Genomic DNA, 24,000 nt, shown 5'->3' on the forward strand with positions numbered 1-24,000 from the left:
CACTTAATCTTTCCTGTGGGGAAGCAAATGATGTTGACAAAAATGCAATGGAAAACTGGCACGAAAAGTTAAAAGAAATTATCCATCATTACAACCCAAAGGATATTGCAAATGCAGATGAAACAGCTATGTTTTTCAGAGCTATTTCCAATAAAACATTGCAGATTAAAGGAGAAAAGTGTTCTGGAGGTCGCTATTCGAAAGAATGATTGACTGTACTTTTGGTCACCTTTGCTGATGGAAAACTAGAGAAACCATGGGTAAAAGGTAAAGGTGTAAATCTGTGCTGTTTCAAAAATTTAAGGAAGAATCAACTTCCTGTGGAGTGGAAAGCGAATAATAAAGTGTGGATGACAAGTGCTATATTTGAGGAATTTTTGAACAAATTAAACAAAAGAATGGAACAAGAAAATAGGAATATTCTACTTTTCCTAGATAATGTTACTTGTCACACCAAAGTTCAACTTTCAAATGTTTGCTTAATCTTTCTACCTCCATGTACATCTGTTATTCTTCAGCCACTAGATAATGGAATTATACAGTGTATAAAATTGAAATAGAAAATTGATGCTTTAGCATATTATTGCAAACATGGATGACTGTAAAAGAGCATCTGAAATGACCATGAAAGTTAACGTGTTTGATGCAATTGCATTTTTAAGTCATTCAATTGAATGCGTAATAAAATGCTTTCGAAGCTGTGGATTTATTCTTGATAATGGCAGAGACTGTGGAGAAGTTGTTTGTTATGACGATTTAGTGAAATCCAAACTCAGATTGAGAAGATTGGTACAGATGATTCTGTGAATGCAGAAAGTTTTGTGAATGTTGACAAGAATGTTTTAACAAAAACTGATGACATTGATTTAAAATCTATAATAGAATTGCAAGATGGTAACAGTGTGCGAGATTCAGAAGATGAACAAAATGGAAAAGACAGTAAGGAAACAGAAATTCCAACTTCATTGCAAGTGTCAAGTTATATTAACACTATCAAATTGTATGCAAAAAGGGGAAATGAACTTCATGAAAAGACCATGGAATTGGCATTCTCTTTTAACTGCATGAGAAAGCCCATTAAAAAATGAAACAGTTGAAATTGGACACTTTCTCAAAATAAATTTGATTAAGATTCTGTGTGCTTATGTATATTTTGAATGTCTATTTTTGTTCTTATTCTAATAAATATGGCATAAGCAGTATAATAACTTCATTCACAAATGTCTTACTTCCCTTGCGTCAAGCAAGTATAGCATTCTGCTCAAAAATTATATATAATTAAGGAAATGCATGTTTGCTATGTATGAGCCAGAAATTTTACTTGGTCCTGTGTGATTCTGCCTGGATAGGTTTTACTGTAAATATATATGTATTACTGTAGAATAAACACATTTTTAAAAAATTTCTATAGAGGTCACAATTAAAGAGAGCATTGTTGATTTTAGATAAAAGGAAAAAATTCAAGTTAGAAATTTTACAATAAGATCAAGAGCTTAGAAGGACATTGTTACAAACACATACATGTTTATTTTTATAAGAGTAACTTAAATTATGTCTTTAACAATAAGTAATATTTAAAATGTAATAATTTTTCAATTTTTATAGTTTGTCCAGGGACAGTAGTTGATAGTGTTTCAGCAGCACAGAAATTGTCAGGTTGTACAATGATCAATGGCTCACTTATCATCCAAATAAACAGTGGAGGTAAACTTTTTTTTTAATAACCTTATTTTATAAGAAAAGTAGAAGGGAAAGAGATTTCATGTCTATTGGAATGTTAACTAGCAGATAAAGCAAGTAAATGTAACTCCATAAAAAAATTAGTTATTGGCTTACTGTGTCTCGAAAAATGTAAATACATAATCTAATGAGGAAGCACAAGATACTTATGAGGTTGTTTAGAAACTAGACACCTTGCAGCTAAAACCTAGTATTGAAATGATATATTTTTAACTCGTTCAACATGGTTTCTGCCAATTTAACCAACAATGTGAACTTTTTTTTTTGTACTTATTTAAAGTTTTTATAGATTTAATATTTCTAGCTTTCAAAATTTGGCAGTCTTTCAGTTAACATTATAAGTCTTATACATTCAAAAAATTATATTTTTTAATGAAATATTTTTAATAAACTAAAATAAAGATTTGTCCATAAATATATTTTGTATTTGTCTTGAATAGTCTGTGAGAAAAGTAGTTTCAATACTAAAATTAAAAATACTTTCTCTTCTCAAAAATCTCAAATTTCCAAAAAATAATCTAAATTAACTTCATTTGCTTTCTAGAATGGCTTCAGATTGTAACATGACACTGCATTTATTTATCCTAAGTAGCTTTAAGATTGTAACAGTATGCATCTATTTGTAATTAAATTTTGTTGTTCTGTTACCCTTTGTACCATGTCTAACTACTATCCAAGCCACTATAAGTTTGAAATCGCTCAAGGCATGTGCATCTCACATCTTGCTGTCAAATTATATTACCCATGTGCTACTCGTGTACTTGTCTCATGCATTGTGAAATATTTTCTTGTATTATTTTTTTTATTTTACCTAATCTAATCTTAACTAACCTATAAAAAGATCATATTTTTACATTTTATTTACTTTTGTAATAAACATGAAAAACAAGTTACTTTCCAAATCTTCTTTTTTTGTTTTGATTGTCAAGGATATTTAAGCTTACTTTTTAAAATAATAGTAATAATACATTAAATAACTTGAAATTAATTACATAATACACCAAAGGGCACAGTCTAATAACATGCAAAAAGTAGAGAAGTTCCCTGTGTCTCCCAATTTTGTTGACTTTCTAATTGTGCAACAAGAGCCATTAGAAATTAATGCAAGCTAGTCATTAATTTTGTCACTGGAATGCTGCCTATAGTCTGAGTGAAATTGACTATTATCTTTCTTTCTGTGATATGTAATATATAATTAAACCTAAGAGAGAACTGTGAACCTATTTTGAAAGAGACAATATGATAGATGGGTGTGGCAGGAAGGTTATGATTTTCTGTTGATAGTTGTGCTACTAAACAAAATTGAAGGCTATAAAACTTATGGTTTATCTGGGTAATAATGATTTTGTTGTGAGTAATTCACATTTAATATCTTACTTTTTAAAGATATGGTGGAAAAAATAGAAAAGACAAGATGCATAGAGAAAATATGTCAAGTGTATCATACTAGGGGAAATTCAGGATTTTTTAAATATATTTCTTTCTGTAATTAGGAATTTAAAAGTTATATAAAAGTAGTAATTTTTTTGTGTGTATTTGACCAAGAAATCAGTGTTATCAGTAAATGAATTTAAGAGTACTATAACTGCCTGTAGATACTGTTTGTCTTAAATATATTTATATATTTTTTGTGTTTGTGTATTTGTAACTGTTTCTGTAATGAATATATAATAATATATTATTTATTATTCACTGGATTGTTATGATAGGCAGAGTCAAGTAATTTGCTTTTTTAACTCTTCATGTGTGCATCCACTTATGTGCATGTTACAAGGTTTTATCGAGTTAAATTTAAAATTTAATTGAACTACTTTCTTATCATGATGTACAAATAAATATAGAAACATAACTAATAATTTAAATTTTAATATTATGTAAGTTATAAGTTTTAAATTTTATAAAGCAATATTAAAAAATCCTAAATTTACCCTAATTGTGACATATGCTTTTCTATAACTTATTAACCACTCCTTTGAGAAGTAGAAAATTTAACATAAATTACTCATTATAATGTTATTGCACAGGTAAAATGTAATTTTTTATAGGTTTCAATTTTATTTGGTTACAAAGCCATAAAGTAGAAAATCATATCCCTCTTGCCATGTCCACCTGCCACATCCTCTCTCTTTCAGAATATAGTTCTCTCTGATGTTTAATACTTTATTATTTATAACCATAAGAAAGCCAAGGTTTTAATCTATCAAATAACATATTATACTATGTTGTTTTTTCACAGATAAGTTTTCTTTTCATTTACAATTTGAACTGTAAAAGGCAAATTACTCAGGTGAGCTTATCTGAATTTGTAATGGCTCTTGTTGCATAGTTTATAAACCAGAAAAAATTGTGAAAGTTATGGGACATTGTTTTGTTATGGAATTTTGGATCATTATTCTATATTCTTTGATGCATTATGTAAGTAAATAAAATTTTAGTGCAGTATAAAAATTATGGTTAAATGTCATTGATAATTTACAGAAAAAAAGAGAGAGAGAGAGAGAGACTCAGTACATTATTTTTTGTTTTTCTTGTGTATTATTTTTTTATTGCTATGCAAGTAATTGAAGTATAAAAATTAGAAACTTTTTTTAGGTTAGATAAAGTTAAATAACATAAAGAATATATATATATATATATATATATATATATATATATATAATATGCTTGCATTTGTCTGTCCAGGACTTTCTCCTGAATTTCTTGATCAAATGCAACAGATGGCTTTTGCCCAAGAAGTCTGGATTATGTATTGGTTATTCCATTTGGAATCACCTTGCCTATTTTTTACATAATCAAATTTTTAATGCAATGAGTATGCCACACTATGGGATAATGTAATTTTTCATTACAGGACAACTGGCTTAACTTTAAGTTGTTGTTTTTTTTCAGGAATATTTCACACAATGAACACTAAACCTACATGTAAATTCCTAAAGAAAAGAATAACATTACACTAAAGACAATTGCTGTGGGTTTTATTGACTTATTTAGGTCTAAAATAAGCATGCACAGTTCATTCAAAACCATATGCTTATCACTTTGTGAACACACATTCAACTAAGTTTGCCTTCATTACAGTTGTATGTTTACACTGCTCTGAAATAATTTAGCTTTGGATCATTTTACAGAATGCTGTAAACATCTTTTAGTTACTTTTTTATGTAGTATTGATTTGATTTTATCTGTGTCATACACTGAATGCTTATATCAGTTTCCTACACTGTACAGTTACTATACGTTATTGTTTACTTTACATGTAGCTTTATTAAATAAAGAAATATCTTTGTGAGGTTGTCAAGCTTTTACAAGTAGATCAGAATTTATCAGTTGAACACATAATGCCTGCAAACAACCGTAGATTAAATGACACATGTAAAAATGATAGATTAAGAAAAATACAAGCAAAGGATGTGAAAACTACCATAAATGTTTTGTGGGTCTCTGCTAGTAATAATAATTTTTCATTGCTTGTGAGCAACTCATGAATAGTGCATGCATTATGTGGTTTGATAAGGTAACTTGAGCTTTCTCTTTGCAAAGTGATTGAGAACTTATGTGACATGAATTTTAGTCAGACATGGCTGAAAGGGCAATAAAACAATAAAATTTAAGTATAAATGTATCTATACTGTTATGAGTTTTATTTAGGATAAGCAAATGTGTTACAAATTTGAAGTTGTTTTAGAAAGAAAAAAGGATAATTTAGATATACTCTGAATTTTTTTATGGTTATGAGGTCAGTCACATTGACCAAACTTTTAGATAAAATAACATAAAATATGGAGTCATACTGGAAAAAATATTTCACATTTATTTATTTATTTATTTAGGAGATTTTAATGATTACAAAAGTTAAATAAAATATTTTTTTTTCAAATGAAGGCAATTATTTTTCATCTTAACATGAAAATCACTTTGCATTTGGAACAGCCAACACTTTTACTCCATTTATTCATGGAGAAAGTTTTATTGAAAATACCTTATTAAAAATTCTGATTTCTTGTTTATAAATTATTCTTAATGATTGCTAAAGGATTTTGAAATTTTGTGAAGGTACATAAAACATAAATTATAGTATACAAACTTGGACCAAGCAATTAGAGTGTTAAAACATAATCTGTTCTCTGTGTTACATAGAATGTTTCTGTATACTTCATTCTCAAAGAATTTTATATCTTATTTACTTTTAGCCAATATTATTGAAGAATTAGAAGATAATTTGAAGTACATAAAAGAAATAACAGGATTTTTGAAGGTATTCCGCTCCTATTCTCTGGTGTCACTGAACGTTTTGAAAAATTTGAAGGTTATTCATGGACAACAACGTGATAAGCAAAGGCAAGACATTTTTTCTGTTAATAATGCACTAATTTGGAAATATACGTAAATTATATTGTTGTTGGTCACATATTTTTAATGTGAAAATTTGTATTGTTTTGCCAGAAATATTTTAAAGGTCATTTAATTGCCATAGCTTTATATCAAAAATCTTTTTCAATGATTTAAGTTCTATAGAACTTGAGTGAGGATAGAATTGTTATTGTAGTGGATTATGCTGTTATGAGGTGTTTAAGTTAGGATAGAATTGTTATTGTAGTGTATGATTGATTATTGAGCTTGAAGGTTTGTTAGTGGTTGTGTTAATGTAGTTATTGTGAATATTACTTAATTGTTTGTTAGGAATTGTAACTCAAGAAATAAAACAGTCTTGTAATTATTAAGAGGACTGGACTTTGTTTTGTTTTTTTAACCAAATAATCCAAAATATATGACCCAACAAAAAAACATCGAATTATTTTGGCTAAAATTGAATCAAAACTTAACTTAGACGGTCACAAAAAAAAAAAGATAGTGTTGAATGACAAAGAAGAGACAGGATTTAAACAGAGGAATTACAAGAATGAGACATGGAATATAGGACATTATTTATGAAAGTACATTTATTCAAAACCAAATTTATGGAAACTATGGCAAATATACAGAAGGACAGCAGTGAAGTGTAGAAGGGTTATAACAATGGGTGGAAATACCTGCTCTCTGGGTATATGTAACTGCTTGTTCATGTGGAGGGCTATTGGGTTTGTGGCTTTTTTTGGAATTGTCTGACAGTTCTTCAACAATGTACTCATGCTTGTAATGTTCACCATCCATGAGAAAAGGATTTTATTGAAATTTTAGTTTAAAAATGAGCTATCATCACAACATTAGACCACATAATATATTTTATTGAAGTATTTCTTTGTAGATAAAGTTAAGAATGAAAATGCCTTGCTTTTCTGTTACAACACTCATGAGATTTTCACTTAAGAAGAACAATTTTTTGAAGTTTGTTTTTTGATTTCTTATATTTGAAAGTTACACAATTTTTTCTAATTTGTATTGGTTAAATCTCAAACATGATCTTTTTTTGTTTATAGTTTTTATTGGTTAAGTCTGGTATTTTTGTGGAGATTTCAGTTGTTTATTTATTGATAAGCTGTAAAAGTACTGCTTAGTTATAAAAATATTATCGAGTTGTGATTGGTGATGATTTTGGTAGTTTCTGAGACCCAAGTTTTGTATGGTCCATACCAGCTCCATTATAATAAGATGAGATCAATGGTATAAAAAAAACAAAAGTTTATTAACACCAGGATAAAATGACTGAAAAGTGACAAATGAAAGGATTAAAGCAGCCACAAATACTTCTTTATAATATTGGTTTTTCTTAGTCAAAGCAAAAATATTATATAATCGTGTTAATTTATTGTGCAGTGTAATTTAAATGAAGGTTAACTTTACTCCTGAACCCAGTTAGTAAGTTTTTATTATTGACAGAGATGTGTAGGTTAACCAGCTGTCACCCTATTACTAGCTCGCATTTCTGGTCTCACTCAGAATTTAAAGAAGTGAAGAATGTACAGTTATTTCTTTTTTTCTTTCATTTGGTGTTAATCACTTTTTGCGTAAACCGAAATTTGTGCCATGATGAATATATAATGGTGGTTATAATATGATCGATTATGGTTGACCCTTAACTGTGATCTAGACTGTTATAACATAAAAGGTAGATAGAAGTTATTCTGATACCAATATTATTGGCTTATACACTGCTGGCCAAAATCTTAAGGCCAATGAACATAAAGAAAAAATATGTATTTTGTGTTGCTAGACTCAACCACTTATTTGAGTAGAGCTTTGAAAGATGAAAATAAGAAAAGGGAAAATGAAAATAAAAAACTTTTTTAGCATTTAATAGGGAAAATGTGAACACTATGAAATTAGCCTAAATACTAGCTGGTCAAAGTTTAAGACCATACTGAAATGAAGCGTTAATCAGTAAACACTTAACGAAATTTAGTCATTTGTGTTCAAGCATTAGTGTTGTCAACATCTCCTGTGTTACATTGGGTAAACACATGGCAAAGGCTAAAAACGTTGACAGAGTTTGAACGTGGCAGAATTGTCAAGCTGCAAAAGTAAGGTCTCACATGCCATCACTGGTGAGATTGGGCATAGTAAAACTGCTGTTGTACATTTCTTAAAAGACCCTGAGGGATATGGAACGAGAATTTCAAGTGGTCAGCCCAAGAAAATTTTGCTGTCGTTGAGCAGGAAGATTTGATGGGTTGTTCGCGAAGACACTAGCCGATCGTCAAACCAGATTAAGGCCCTTACGGACGCATAATGCAGCTCAAGAACAATAAGATGGCATCTACGAAAGAAAGGCTTTAAAAACCATAAACGTCTTCAAAGGCCACGTCTCCTTCCACACCACGGAACAGCTCGGTTAAACTTTGCTGAAAAGCACCAAACATGGGACGTAGAAAAGTAGACGAAGGTTTTGTTCTCTGATGATAAAAAAATTTAACCTGGATGGTCCAGATGGCTCTCAACATTACTGGCACGATAAGGATATCCCACCAAAGACATTTTCCACACTACACAGTGAAGGAGGTTCCATCATGATCTGAGGTGCTTTCTCCTTCTATGGAATAATGGAGCTTCAGGTTATACATGGACGTCAAACAGCAGCTGGCTACATTGGCATGTTGGAGAGAGTATCCTTATGATTGAAGTCCCTCGCTTGTGTGGAAATGACTGGATCTTTCAGCAGGACAACTCTGCAATCTACAATACCCGCAGGACAAAGGACTTTTTCATGGGGAATAACGTGATTATTTTGGACCATCCAGCGTGTTTGCCCAAATTGAAACCCATTGAAAATGTTTGGGGATGCATGGTAAGGGAAGTCAAAGAAATGGACATCAATTCCAAACAGTGCATGATCGTCATGAAGCCATCTTCACCATTTGGAATAACATTCCAGCAAGCCTTCTGCAAATGCTTATATCGACTATGCCAAAGCGAATGTTTGAAGTTATTCACAATGACAGCCATGCAACTCACTGCTGAGACCTCTTGTTGGGCATTTATTACCCTGTTTAGGACTTCTTTTTGGTATGGTCTTAAACTTTTGACCAGCTAGTATTTAGGCTAATTTCATAGTGTTCACATTTTCCCTATCACATGCTAAAAGTTTTTTATTTTTATTTTCCCTTTTCTTATTTTCATCTTTTGAAGCTCTACTCAAATAAGTGGTTGAGTCTAACAATGCAAAATACATATTTTTCCTTTATGTTCATTGGCCTTAAGATTTTGGCCAGCAGTGTATCTCTGAATTCAATATATTATGTTATGATTAACAGGTAAAAATTATTTTAATATGAATGAGTTGCAGAATTTTACCCATGAGTTCAAATGGAAAGTTTTTCTCAAACACCAAGTATTTTGTATACTGACTGTCACAGAGAAAACCTTTCTTCTTATAAGTTTTTTAATATATATATATAAAAACAGTTAAAAGTTCTTTTCCTATACTAGTTTCAACAAATTGTAATACATAAGTGTTTGAAAGAAATTCAAATATTTAGCTTAAGTGCTTTTATGTCTCAATATTTAGTCAAATCTGATTGTTTAAGGTTTCAATTTGTAAGGAAGATGAGTAACATGTTTTATTCTAATTGGTTTTGCAACTTGTACCACTGTTTAAATGGAGATGTTGATTTTGATTTTTATTTTGTAGTTATTCTTTGCTGGTATATAACAACCAGAATTTGGAAGACCTGTGGAACTGGAAAAATCAGAATTATACTCTTCAGTTTGGTCAAGGCAAAATTTTCTTTCATTTTAACCCCAAACTTTGTGTAGACAAAATCAAGGAATTAAGAAATTATTCAAATGTTAGGGATTGGGATGATCGAGATGTTTCTCCAAGTTCAAATGGAGATCGAGTAGCATGTAAGTAACAATTTTTCATTTTTTACGAAGTTCATAATCTTATGGGGATATTACAGTTACTTCTGAATTCTAAAAGGAATGCTAATGTAACTAAAAGTAATTTTATACAGAATAAAATAGCCTATAGTGAAATTTATATGGTAATTATAAGGATTTAAAGTATATTTATTACATTATTGATCTTATCTACTAATAAATTTCTGTGATATTGCAAAATATCATGGAGTGGTAAACAGATATTATATGTGTAAGAAGACTTTATGCTGGAATGCAGAATGTTTTTGTACTTTAGCTTCATATCCTGAATTGTTTTTGAATGCAAAGCCCAGCTGCATTCTGAAGTAAAGCTGAAGCAATGAAATGAGATACTATATTTCATGAGTAATTCACTGAATATGAAGGTAATTGTAAAGGCAAAAGAAGTACTTTATTTTATTAGGAGTCGTACTAAGTCACTAGAAAATTGAAAATAAGCACACACAACTTTTTACTATTACAAAACCATAACTGATGTTTATAAAATGGTTAAGAGTGAATTGAAGTTGCAAATAGTAATAAGCACAGAAACCAAAGATGCATTTCTTACATCCATTAAATGCATTTGAAAATTAAATATCAACACTGAAAAACTGAAATGGAATTGTGATGCTGTGTTTTCAGCTGCTGTGGAACCAAGTACAGCAGTTTGCAATGGAATATATAGTCAACTTGTTTGGAATGTATATAAAAATGATGTTCTCAGAACAGGAATTTTGTAGATGTTATATGTAATTTTATATAACTACTCTTGTAAGTCAAATGAATCTACTGAAGACTTCACAAACTTATATTTCCTAGCAGCAGTATTATCTCAGTATTGACATTTGGTAAGAGGATAGTAGCTTATATGTTATGTTTGGCATTGCAGAGGGATTGACATATATATATGTATGCACACACACACCTTTTTAAAACAGAAAGAGAACTACTATATGTTGTTTAGGATCATAGTTGTTGATATGCTTGAGTTACAGAACTGAGAAAGTAAAGTTCTGTATATTTCTGGTTCCTTTTAAAGTTTGATACATGTTTTTTGTGAAGTATAATAAGTCCAGCTCAATTTAAAGTATTTTAATTAATTAGTGGACATAATATTATTCACAACTCTAAGTGGAAATTCACTATGTTATGTAAATTCTTACATTATTTTGTGAAATTCTCTACCTTTGTAATGTATAATATAGACAGTATTTAAACTTGCTAAAGTGATTTAAAAATGTGGTGATATGATTTGTTCACAGAATTTCTTACTTTTTTCTTCAGAAATATTAAGTTTGAGTGGTGTTGATATTTATGAAAAGAAACATGATAGAATAAGTTTATCACCAGTAATTTGATTTTTTCTCTCCTTTTGTGTCATCCCCATATTAGTATTAAATAACTTACCTTTTGGTTGTAGTAGAAAGGCTTAGCGTCAACAAATCATATTGGATTATAATAACAAAAGTAAATAACCTATCACTTTCTTTGTTATTGAAGATAACATCATGTCTGAACAAATTGAGATGGCGATTTAATGATTTTCTTGGCATGTTAAAAAATTATACAACAATATTCATCCTGTTTAAAAATATGCTAAAAATATTGCTTCACCCCCTACCCAAATACACACACATTAAAGTATTGTTTGTTGGTGGAAAAGACTTATTTTTCTTAGATGTCCCAGGTTGTATGAGCCATGGATAAGTTATTTATGACAAATTCTCTGTATTGCATTCAGTTTTATATAAACATTCACCCTCTACACCTATATCCCCCAGTGAGTCAGACTGTATGAGCCATGGGTGTGCTATTTATGACAACTTCATTGTGTTATTGCACTCAGTTTTATATAAAAATTTGCCTTCTACACTATATCTTCCACTGAGTCAATGGTAAGTTTATGGGTTTAAAATCAAAACTCCAAGATTCATTTCCCCATATTGGACTAAGTGCAGATGATCTCTTGGGTAGCTTTGGATTATAAAACAGCAACTATTAAAACACTTTATATTATATTATGAAGCAACTACATACTTTCAGAATGCTTTAGCTAGAAATATTTATATAGTTAATGTTTATCTCTGCTTCTGAAAACCTTGAAAGAATGTTTTAGCCAGAATAAAATATATAGTTAATGTTTATTACATAATATTTACCCCTGCTTCTGAAAATCTTACTTTTCCCTTACTGTTATTAAAAAGAATAATTAGTTTTTTGTTGTTTTTTTTGTTGAGATTAATCTTTTCATTGCTGGTGTGTACTTTTCTAGTACTGATTGCACACCTGAATAATAAATTTTAAAATTTAAGTGAAAATAATGGTTGTAAGCTATTGTAAGCCATTTTGATTTTAAAATATTTTAAATTGATATTTTATCATTTTATAACATTCATTTAATGTAATATGTAAAGATAAAAGTTTCACACTTTTATTATGATGCTCTGAGGAGTCTTTCTCTAAATAAAGTAGTTTATTTTTCTTAAAATGTTTTTGCTGCTTATGATAATACCAAAGTATTGGTTTATATTTTGAAAGACACTCATTAATAAATTGTTTTTCAAGTGATTTTTCTTCTCTGTAATGATTTTATAACTACAGCCATTCAATTCCACTTTATGATCTGACAGCATGTGGTCTTAATAATCATTAACAAAGCACACCTTCAAAAATAGCTATAGACAGTATTCAAATATAATTTTTAGAGCTAATTATAAACAGTTTATGTCAATGTAAAGTAAATAAAGTGGATTGAGTAGTAATTTATAGCTTTTTGAGGTATTGAGAAAATAGACAGAAAACAGTTGAAAGTTAGAATACTTTGGAACAAATTGCAGAACTAGCAGTTCTTTCAATAGTTTCTTTAGATATTCTTTATCATTTATATAATTTTTTGTTTAAAAACTCCAGAAATTATCTGTTGTTATAAATAATCAGATATGGTAGGTTATGGCAAAATATTATGTTAAATCCAAGTTTATTTAATATTATTGCACATTGATAAAATAACTTATTTGCTGAAAATAAATTATGTTTGAGATACAAAATGATCTCAAAAAAGAATATTATTAACAGAATCACAATACCAGTCAGAAGAGGTAATAGTGATTCCATTTTGAACAGTAAGGTAAAAAGTCACTGATAAATCAGTTGTTACAGTTGAATTGAAACAACCTGATAAACAATTTAAAAGAAAAATTGAATTCTTAAATTAATCATGGAATTAAAATTGAGAATTGGTACTTTTTAAATTATGGAGGTATTATAATGTAACAATCAATCTTAAAATTTCTTTATCATAAGAGTTGGTGCAATTTTATAAATGATGGCCAAGGTACTCAATAGTCATAATACAAATATGCACACTAAAAATTAATTGAGATAGATAGTTTTACTTTAAAAGATGATTTCCACTCATGTTTATTGTTTCCATGTACCACAAGTCCAAACACTTGACAAAAAATCAGAGATACCAAACCAGAAGATGATTGTCATTCACATTCATTTGTTTTTCTACACAACAAGTTCAAATACGTGGTAAGATATCATTGCAAAGACACCAAACCAAAAAGTGACCAATCCACCAAATTGTTCATCTTTATTCTTCTTGTTACAGTTGAAATAATGCTACAAATATTTTATCACTTGCATCAGTTTTAAACCTTCATCCATCTTTATGTGTTTCTGGGCAGTGCACAATATCACCGCTTAGTCATGAAAACTATTAGTAAAAAATAATAGTTCTGTTGTAAATGATGTTATCACTACCCCTTGAAGTCAGTTTTTTTTTTTTACAGAAATATCTGACTTATTTAAAATTCTATTTAAATTAGACAACTGTAACATGTAGAATACTCTGTGCTTTGTACTCTGTACAGTTGGTATCTGTAGGTATTAATTCCTACATTAAGTATGAAGTGTTTAGTTTGGTTTTGTTTTGAATTTTGCACAAAGCTATATGAGGGCTATCTGCGCTGGTATGAAGTGAAGCAGTAAAATAAAAGTTATTGTGCATAACATTAAATGTTATTACATACAATCACAGTATACACCTACTTTCAGTCAAGGAAAAAAAGGACATAAAAGAAGTAATTAAAAACAGTTTGTAAATGTAAAATAATTTAGGGTTAGTAGTGCAAAAAAATAAATGCAAACAAAAATATAGAGTTGATGCAACTATACATAGATCATCCCTTCCTGACTTTCAGTATTAAAATTTAATATTACACTTTAATCCTTAAATAGCAGTCATTATCCTTTGATGCTGCTACTTACAACATTCCTGCTGTTTAAGGGATAACATTGTTGCAATTGGAACATGTATATATTTGACTGTTGATATGTTAAAGTACAAGGAAAACCTACTTGAGTTGAAAAAATGAAATATTAAATTTTAATATAAACATTAGGTAGGAATGATTTATGTATTAGCTATATTATTTCTATATTCTTGTTTGCATTATTTTTGGCACTGCCATCTGTACATTGTTTTATATTCAGGAGATGTTTTTGTTACTTCTCCTTTCAGCGTGGATTTTTGTACTTGGTGAGGGTACTTCCCAGAGAAGGTTCTGTACTCTCAGTTTACCTCCTATGGGATCTAAACATCCATCTATATTTTTGCCATGTGTGGCAACCCATGAACGGGAGGAGAAGATCCTGCCAACTTGGCTGTGAATTATTATAGATGGGTAGCCTCACCAGGGTCAAATTGGCTGGTCCACTTGGGCTAGGGTCAACCAAATACCAGTGTTGGATGTTCTAAACAGGTGTTATGGACAACTGTATCTGATGCTGGTGTTTGGGTATAGTGCTTGCAAAACCGTGGTGTTGCTGCAATGTCCTTGTTTGACATAGCAGTGCATTTTCTCATATGGCTCCATGGTGGGTGAAGTCAGTGGGCACTGAAATTTGTTCTTTATTATTGATCTCCCAAATCAAGATAAAAATAAAATAGCTAGAAAAACAGATCATAGATAAACTACTACATCTCAAAAATCCTGAACAGCAGTTTTTGACTTCTTCAACACCTATACCTCATTTTCTGATATTACATTCTTTATTAGACAAATCTTTAGAGCAAATGTGTGTCTCTTTTTTTATTCAGAAGGGACTAGAGGGGTTTGCTGGCTCTCCTAAGTCAGTCAAAAAGCTACTTTCTTTGGACATTTTGGTGGAAACATCCATTCCGAAACAGAGTGAGGTCTTTTTGCATTCATGATTACTCTCCATGCCATTTTGAATTTGTCATGAGGAGTTATTGTTGAGAAGAATTTGAAGAACATCTCCGTATCTGAGATCCGTGCTGGCTGCTCCACTTAAGGAATTTTCTGCAGTGAGGCTTATCTCCACTTGCAGAGATGAAATTATGATGTTGACCAGTATCCTAATTTTGATGTTTACATCACGATGATTATCTGCAACCATCATGCAGGTTATTTAAATTATAAGTTACAGCCATATATTCTGAACCCTCTTGGGTGTTTTCAATGTCATTGGTTCGGTCACTCAAAAGTATCATGTTGTGTTTCCTTGATGCATGCTCATTGTGGTGGCAAGGACCATGGTGCTTACAAGTTTGAGATGGATGTTTGTTATGTCAACTGTAGTGGTTCTCACCCTTCTTACTTTTGTTCTTACCATCAGTGGATGGAGGAAAAAGAGGTACAGCATTTGAAAACATTTCATGACATTTCTTTTACCCTGAGGCTTGAAGGTTATTGTCCATCTCTCTGCCTCAAACATATGCTGGTGCACTCCATTCCACTGCTACAGTGGGAGTGCAGACAGATCTTTTTGACCTCCATTAGAATTATACTCCAACTATGTGAAGAGTCTTTTGCCCTCTATGGTTAAGAGAGTAGGTGAGTCAATGTCTGCTTTGATCTCTGTACCTTACAATCCTTCCAGTGATTGCTTGGGTCTGCATACTTCAGCACCGGCTTCTGATGTATGCTCTGTCCCATTTTCTTCAGTCTTGAGATGTCAAATGATTTGTCTTTCTTGACCTCAATCGTTGGACTCTACTTCTGCTGACAGAGGCCTGCCAACTAGATCTGAAGGAGAATCAATGGAAGTCAAAATTCTTCCTCCTAATAAAGAATAATGATATGGTCATAAACCAAAAGGTTCTCCACCTAAAAAAAAGTGGTCACATTGATACAATGGAACTGTCAAAGTTTCCATTTGAATATAGATGACATTAAGGATTTGATTCATTTTTATCATCCTGTGTGTCTCCTTGCAGGAAACATTTCTGAAAGCTGCTATTGTAGTCACTTTTTGATAGTTTTCTTTATTCAGAAATAACAGGATATGTGATGGATGAGTGCATGGAGGGGTGGTCAAACAGCATGTGCCCATCCTGTCTTTGCCACTCAATACACCCTTGGAGGCCATAGCAGTTCATGTTACCGTGGGTCGTACATTTCTGTTTGGTCTCTCTACCTGTCTTCTGGACAAACCTGTGATCAGTCAGATCTTGATGCTCTCAGTGAACAGTTGTCGTTTCCCTTTCTAATCCTGGAGGATCTTAATAGACATAATCCCCTCTGGGATGGTGCTGATTTTGATGGTAAGGGTCGTTCTGTAGAATGTCTGCTCTCGGATCACAACCTTTCGTTTTTCAGTACGGGTCCTTTTACTTACATTCATACATGCAGTCAGTCTTTTACTGCTGTTGATATCACTATCTGCTTCTCTTTACTCTTCTCTCATTTCTCTAGAGGGGTTGACAGTGACCCTTAGGGCAGTTATCTTCTTCCCATCATTTTGAGAGAGACTGCCTATTGGCTAATGCCCAACTCACGTGCCTTGGTGAACTGCTCTCTCAGAACTTGATCCTGCTGTTGTCTGTAAGTCATTGACAGATGACTGCATGTCAGCAGTGACTGACTGTATTGTGCAGCCTGTTGCTTAATGTATTTCTAGAACCTCGACAAGTTTTGCACAGTATTCTTATCTGATGTAAAATCCTCCCCTCCACGCGGTACGGAAGATTCAGAAACAGGCCTGGGATACTTTTAATAGGTATCCCATATTTCAAACTGCATTGCTTTTCAGTATGCCTGTGGGCATGCTTGGCAGGTAAGATGTTAAATCCAGAAGGAATATTGGATTAAGTTCACAACTAGTATCTTTTTTACCACCAGTTCCAAAGTCATATGAGACAAGATTTAGAAGGTCAGTGGGCTGTAAACTTCTGACCCCCTTTTGATCTTGCTCTCTTATGGCCAGAAGGTTGTTTATACCCAGAGCATCACCAGTACTCTTGGCAAAAGCTTTTCTTGTGCATCTAGCACTCCTGCTTCATCCCTCATGTTTTTTAGCCATAGCCTCTTTCCTTTCAGGCTGATCATCTCTAAGACCATAATCACCCTTCTACATTGGTGGATGGAACTCAAACTTTCTCTTCATTGGTCTGGCAGTACATCAATTGGACCTGATGATATTTACTATGAGATGCTGTGCCATCTCTCTCCTGTCTCTCTTGCTATTATTCTGGTTGTTTTTAAATGGATCTGGCAGGAGAATGTTTTTCCTAATGCATGACACCATGCTATTGCCCTCTTTCTAAGCCTGGGAAGTATTCCAAGATTCTTTCAAACTATTGTCCAATTTGTTTTGATGAGCTCTCCCTGAAGATCTTGGAGAGGATGATTAATGTCCGTCTCGTTTGGTTCTTCAAATCAGACAACCTCCTCTTGCCCATTCAGTGTGGGTTCCAATGACAGACTCCACTGTGGACCATGTGATTCGACTTGAAACATCAATTAGGGAAGCCTTTCTCAAGTGACATCTTGTTTTTGTATTTTTTTTACCTTGGCAAGGCTCATACTGTATGAAGGCATGGTATTCTGTGAGACCTCCACTCAGATGGGTTGTGTGTCCAGTTTTATCTTCCAACAAACAGTTTTATCTTCTTTCTCTCTAAAACCATTTTCATGCACTTCTGCCACCAATGGGGTATTCACCCCAATCCAAAGCTCCATATTATTTTTACATTTTAGTTACTTTAATTAAAAATATATAACTGAATGAAAAATCACACATGAGACCAAGAAATTTAGCACTTTCTTTAACTTTGAAACCATTTAACTTTATGTGCTTGGATTAGTAAGTCTTCTTTTTTGTCATTGTGTTGGCTTTTCAAAAATATTTATATGCATTTCAGAACATGAAACGTGTATCAGATATTAGAATAAAATATCCCTCTAACTAACCTGTTAATAGGATAAAAAAATTCCATTACTGTTGAAAACATCATCTTTAGGCTAAACCAATAAAGAGTTCAGTGAATTAACACAATTTACTGTTAACATAAAACACATATTCACCTCAATATATTTAGTATACATTGTACTCTTTTTGTTGGTTATAAACATGTCCAACAACAATATCTGAGACAGTTGGTTTAAATTAGAAGTTTGTGATGTCCAAATACAATGTGTGTAGCTTCTTACAAGTTAGATACTCAGATTACAAATATTTGCAAGGTATAACATAAAATAAGAAACTCCAATTTTACGTCTTTTCTGAGGTATTAATATATTTATTGATTAAGGCAAGGTGGACCCACAACACTCTCCTATTTTTGAAAATACTAGCATATGTATATTTACTTTGCTCAATGAATTGTGTACAATCAACCAAAAGCTTAAAATATCCTCCTTGGTTTTTGTGAACTTCTGAGAAATAGTTGCATGGGAAGCCCTTACTTTTCCTGGTAGATTTCAAGTGGTAAGGTAAGATGTTATTGAGCTCCAAAAATCTTGTTTTTTTAGACTCAAGTAAATCTTAGTTATTAAGCATGATAGATTGTAGTGAAATTATGTGGTATTGGTACTGTAATTTATGATTTTTGGTTATTTCAAAATTTGTGTAAAACTTCAAAAATTATTTCATTCCATATCCTCCACATGTGAAATTTGATAAACTTAGCAACATATGGCAAGCATCAAATGATTACAAAGTTTGTAACTAGATGTTATAATTGTTTTCTTTACTTCTTTATTTGCTGTTATTTGTGTTAAGAAAAAATATGTCTTAAAAACTTAATTGTATATGGTAATAATGTATATACATATGTAATGTATTATAAACAAAATTAGACTGTATTTTACAAAATATTAGTCTACAAAAACACAACCAGATAAGGTCACATTGTAAAGACCAGTTTTATATTCTTGGATGTGGTAACATCAATGCACACATAGTGTGTCATTGCAACATCTGAAAGGGCAATATAATAATAATAGTAAAAATATAGATAGATGTATAATATTGTGAGATTTAACCTATGTAGTTGCAATGTTTACATGTTATGTAACTTGTAGTCATTCTAGAGGAAAACAGTCATAAATTATATTTGTTTCTTAATTTTTATAGTGGTTATGAGGTCAGTCAAATCAACATAATGAAAATAATGGGTAAAATATAATGTTAATTCAAAATATATATACAATTATCTGGATCTTATAAATATTTAGCATGTGAAAAATGAAAAATCTTCTGATTCATAAAAGTATTTTTAATTATAAAATCAAAATTACTTTGCACATTGGATAGTCAACATTCAAAAAAGAAAAAAGACATAAGAAAAACATTGATTAAAATATTTTAAAACTACATCTGATACTTTGCATATGAAAGCGTTGTGATGTTTACCTATAGTATGCAAAACTGTATGCAGTTAAGCTTACTAATTTAAAAGTTGTAGCATGAAAACTGTAACAAGCACAAAATGATGGTTAGGTCAGTCTCTGGGAACAAGCCCATATTGAGATATTTCAGCTAGATAATGTTGGATTAGGTAAGATTATAAAAGTTCTTCACAAGCAGATCGATTGATGTGTCATTTAATACAGTAACATGAGCTACACATTTGTCAAGTGATTTACAACTTGCATTGCATGATTATTAGTTAGACAGATTCATAGGGCAACATAACAATAAAAATTAGGTATCAACAGATTTAGACTATTATGAGCCTTAAGCTTATTAGGAAAAATGTAGTTTGTGTTACAATCTACAGTTGCTCTAGAAAGAAAAAAGTAACTTAAATTTAATTTGGTATTTTTTATGGTGTTTACAAGGTCAGTCAAATTGTGAGTCAGTATATAGTAGGGTGAGAAAATAATAGATAAAATGTAATATTTTACACAAAACAATGTTTGATGCATATGTAGGAGATTTTACAGGCTACTCAAATGAGCGGTATCAGAAGAATCATCCAAGCTGTTTACAAACCCTGTTTCATTAGCTCACTTTTTTTTTCTGTTTTTCTTTTGGAATTCCCATTTTCTAAATTTTCCATATTTCATGAAGCTCCTCCAGTTTGCATGATGTTTGAGCTTTGTTACTGAAAGTTTTTGATTACTTGAGTGCAACTTTTGAGCCTTCACACTGTCTTCTTTAATGTTTTTTGATGGTAGGAAAATATACACAGCACTTGCTCATTTGAAGGTGATTTGCTTCTTGTTATGTTGGTTCAGTTTCTTCTGAAAACCAAGCAGCCAAGTTTTCTTGATACAGTATCCATTTGTAATGATACACTGATACAGCTGATATGGTAAAGAAGAATCTGTTTAAGTGCTTATACATACCCACAAAAAGTCAAGAAACTGCTGTCATGTCTTACAGAATATTCCAGAAGTAAAAGCAATAACTTGAATCAATTATATGTGTAATGTTCTTGAACTCCAGAACAAGCTACAATATTACAGAATGTACTAGAACATTCCAGAGTAATCTAGAAATTTCCAGGGTTATTTGGAACATTCTGGAGAATTTTAGAATATGTAGAATATATATTGTAAATGTAATGTAAGCTGTAAGGCAAACTTTCAACTACCTTGAACAATGCCTAATTGTTATTCAGGATGAATATAATTTAGTGTGACTTCTTTTTAGATTAGAATAAAGTGAAGGGATTAGAGTGTTGTAAAACAAAGCTACAAAAATAAAGACTACCCTAACAGGCATTATTGTTGTTAGGCAACCAACAGCCAGTAGCCTACACACTCACTTCTATGAGTTGTGTAAAAAGCAGAAAACATGCATTCCTTCATATCAGTTAAAGTAATAATAACTAATATTTTAATTGTTTAGATAGTTGGGATAATTCAATACATTAATGATTAGTCATACTTATTTTGATTTATTGATTATTTTTGTGAATTGTGATAGTAATCAATTAAATGGAACAACCTACATTTAATTAACTCTCTCAACATGGGCTTAGTCAATTTGATAAATTAAGTGATGTCTGTGTACTTTAAAATCTTTATAGATTTAATACTTCTAACTTTCACCATAGTGTGTATATCTGCACAATATTTGGCAGTCTTTCAATTAGCACAATAAATATTTCATATACAAAAATCACTTTTAAGTGAAGTATTTTTAATAAATTGAAATAAAGATTCGTCCATGAAAATATTAAGTATTTGTTTCTAATAACCTGTGTGCAAAGTAATTATCATGTTAAGATTAAAAATACTTCTTCACTCGTCAAAAATCTCAAAGTTCCTTTGTGTAAATCCATAAAATTGCCTAACTACATTTCAAATATTTTTTTCAGTAAAACTTTATATATTTTATCTTTTATTTTCTCAACCCTAACTAAAAACAAAATCAGTCAATTTTACTGACCTCATAACCACAAAAAAAAATGGAAATCTAAATAACTCTCTTTTTTTTCCTCCTACTAGAATGAGTTAAAATTGTAACATGGAACTACATTCATTTATTATAAGAGGATTTAAGCTCATAATGGTATATATCTATTTGTAATTAAATTTTATTTTTTTATTTCCCTTTGAACTGTGTCTAGATAATATTCATGCCATTATAAGTTGCAAATTGCTTGGGACCCAGGCACTTTCCATTACTCTTATCAAATTACATTACTCATGAGCTTCTATGAGCTGCTCATGTCTATGCTTCGCAAATCATTTTTATTACATTACTGTTTATTTTATTTAATCTAATCTTAACTAACTTAAAAAGATCTGTGTTTTTCCATTTTAGTTACTTTTATAATAATAAATAAAGAATAAGCATGAAAAACAAGAAGTAAAGAACTTACCCAATGTTCTTTTTCCATGCTGTTGACGATAAGTCTACTTTTTTGTATACTAATGGTAGTAATGCATTAAATAATTTTATTTAATTAAACAATGCACCAAAGAACATAGACTAATAACATACCAAAAGTAGATAATTTCCCCAACTCGTAAAATTTTCCTGGCTTTCTAATTAATTCAAGCTAGTCATTAACATTTTCACAGGACTTGAGTTTGTTACTATATGAAATGGATGATTTTCTGTTCAGAATGCAATGTTATAAATCATTTGATAGATGAAACCTTGACTTTCTATTGGTTATAGGTAATATATAATTAAATGTAAGAGAGAACTATTAAGAAATTTTGAAGAGATGATGTGGCAGAAGGGATGAGATTTTGTGTTTAATATCTATGTAACAAGATAAAATTGAAGGCTATAAAATTTATGGTTTGTTTTAGCAATGATGATTTTATAATGAGTAATGTACATTTAATTTCGTAATCTATCAAGAAGTGATGGATAGAATGGAGAAGAAAAGATGCCTAGAGAAAGTGTGTTCCACTAGTGGAAATTCAGAATTTTTTAGAAATATTGTCTTGTAGAATTAAGAACTTAACATATGTATGCTATTAAAATATAGATTATTAGCTATCATTTTGTGTTATAGCAATTGGTATAGTATAAGTAAAAAGTTTAATAAGATTTTGAATGTAAGACAAAAAGATTGTGTCATGGCAGTAAACTATACCTGTGGTGCTATGGGTGATCAAGTTAATTATCCGGTTCTGTACTTTGGCAGAGGAGGTATTACTGTAGACCCACATTCTATATTTTTTTATATTGCTTTATAAATGTAAGAACTTAAAATTTATATACTTTAAATATGGTTTATTAGCTACATTTTAACTTTTTTTAATTGGCATTCATAAAAAATACATTAGTTTAAAGAAATTAATTTATTATTACATATTTTAATGACAGCAACTAAAATGTAAAAATAATAAACTTATTAAGTTAAACTAAAATTTCAAAAAAGTAAAATATTTTTCCTCAAGGTATGCATACAGATTGCCACGGTGGGATGTAAACTTGATATAACTTATTATTTTATTTACCTTAAGCACTCATCAGGTGATTTATTGCTTTGTTATATTAATTAGACATCATACAAATAGTAGTAAAACAACAAAATTAAATCAAGTAGATATGAAATTGTTGGAAGACTGAGACTTTAGGAAAAGAGTTGTAATTATGTTACATTCTTGACCCATTCTAGAAAAAAAAGTTTTTATTTTATTTCATATATTTCATTGCTCTTTACAGTTAATGCTAGGATAAAAAAAATATGAGACATGTTATAAAGCTTTACCAAAACATACTCTTGATATTAATTTTGAGGTCCTAGAGATTATGTGAATGAAATGTGAAAACTATAAAATGAAGTATTTTATTCTTAGAATGGAAATCACCTTTGACTCAGATTAACTCAGTAAAGGTTTTGTAAGTTCACAAAAAAAACATTTAGGAAAAAAAAACTTTACTAATAATCTAATTTTTGTGTACAACAGATATATTTACTAACAGCTTGTTAAATTTCATCTGGAGTTATACAAGGTTACAAGGATGGTCAAAATGACCAAACTTTTACATATTCTGTTCAAGAATGCCTTCTTTTCACTCAGGTCTTTTAATTTCCCAATATTGTTGTATAACATTTTACTCAGTTTACTTGTCGTAGATGTTCTAATAGTTTTGTAAACATATGTTTCTGCTGAATGGACCAAAGATGTCTTTATGTTAGCCTGCTGTACTGTGTATTTAAGGTTTCATGGATTGTGCTCCATCACGAAAAACAAATCATGCTTTGCACTTTGGTGCTGCTGATGTGGTGTA

The 24,000-nt window shown here is 30.7% G+C and overlaps 1 protein-coding gene across 11 annotated transcripts in view; it reads left to right on the forward strand.

Moving 5' to 3' along the window:
- The window catches only part of LOC143249089 (insulin-like peptide receptor), a 148,096-nt gene that overhangs the window by 30,037 nt on the left and 94,059 nt on the right, over positions 1 to 24,000 (forward strand). For 10 of the 11 annotated variants that reach the window (XM_076498337.1, XM_076498339.1, XM_076498334.1 and 7 more), the window contains 3 exons: positions 1,606 to 1,704; positions 5,931 to 6,078; positions 9,806 to 10,020. In XM_076498337.1, coding sequence (XP_076354452.1) covers positions 1,606 to 1,704; positions 5,931 to 6,078; positions 9,806 to 10,020 — 462 coding nt within the window. The remainder of the gene's footprint in view (positions 1 to 1,605; positions 1,705 to 5,930; positions 6,079 to 9,805; positions 10,021 to 24,000) is intronic. The other variant, XM_076498340.1, reaches the window with a different exon arrangement.

This window comes from Tachypleus tridentatus, chromosome 4, assembly GCF_004210375.1.
Source record: "Tachypleus tridentatus isolate NWPU-2018 chromosome 4, ASM421037v1, whole genome shotgun sequence".
Taxonomy (NCBI): domain Eukaryota; kingdom Metazoa; phylum Arthropoda; class Merostomata; order Xiphosura; family Limulidae; genus Tachypleus; species Tachypleus tridentatus.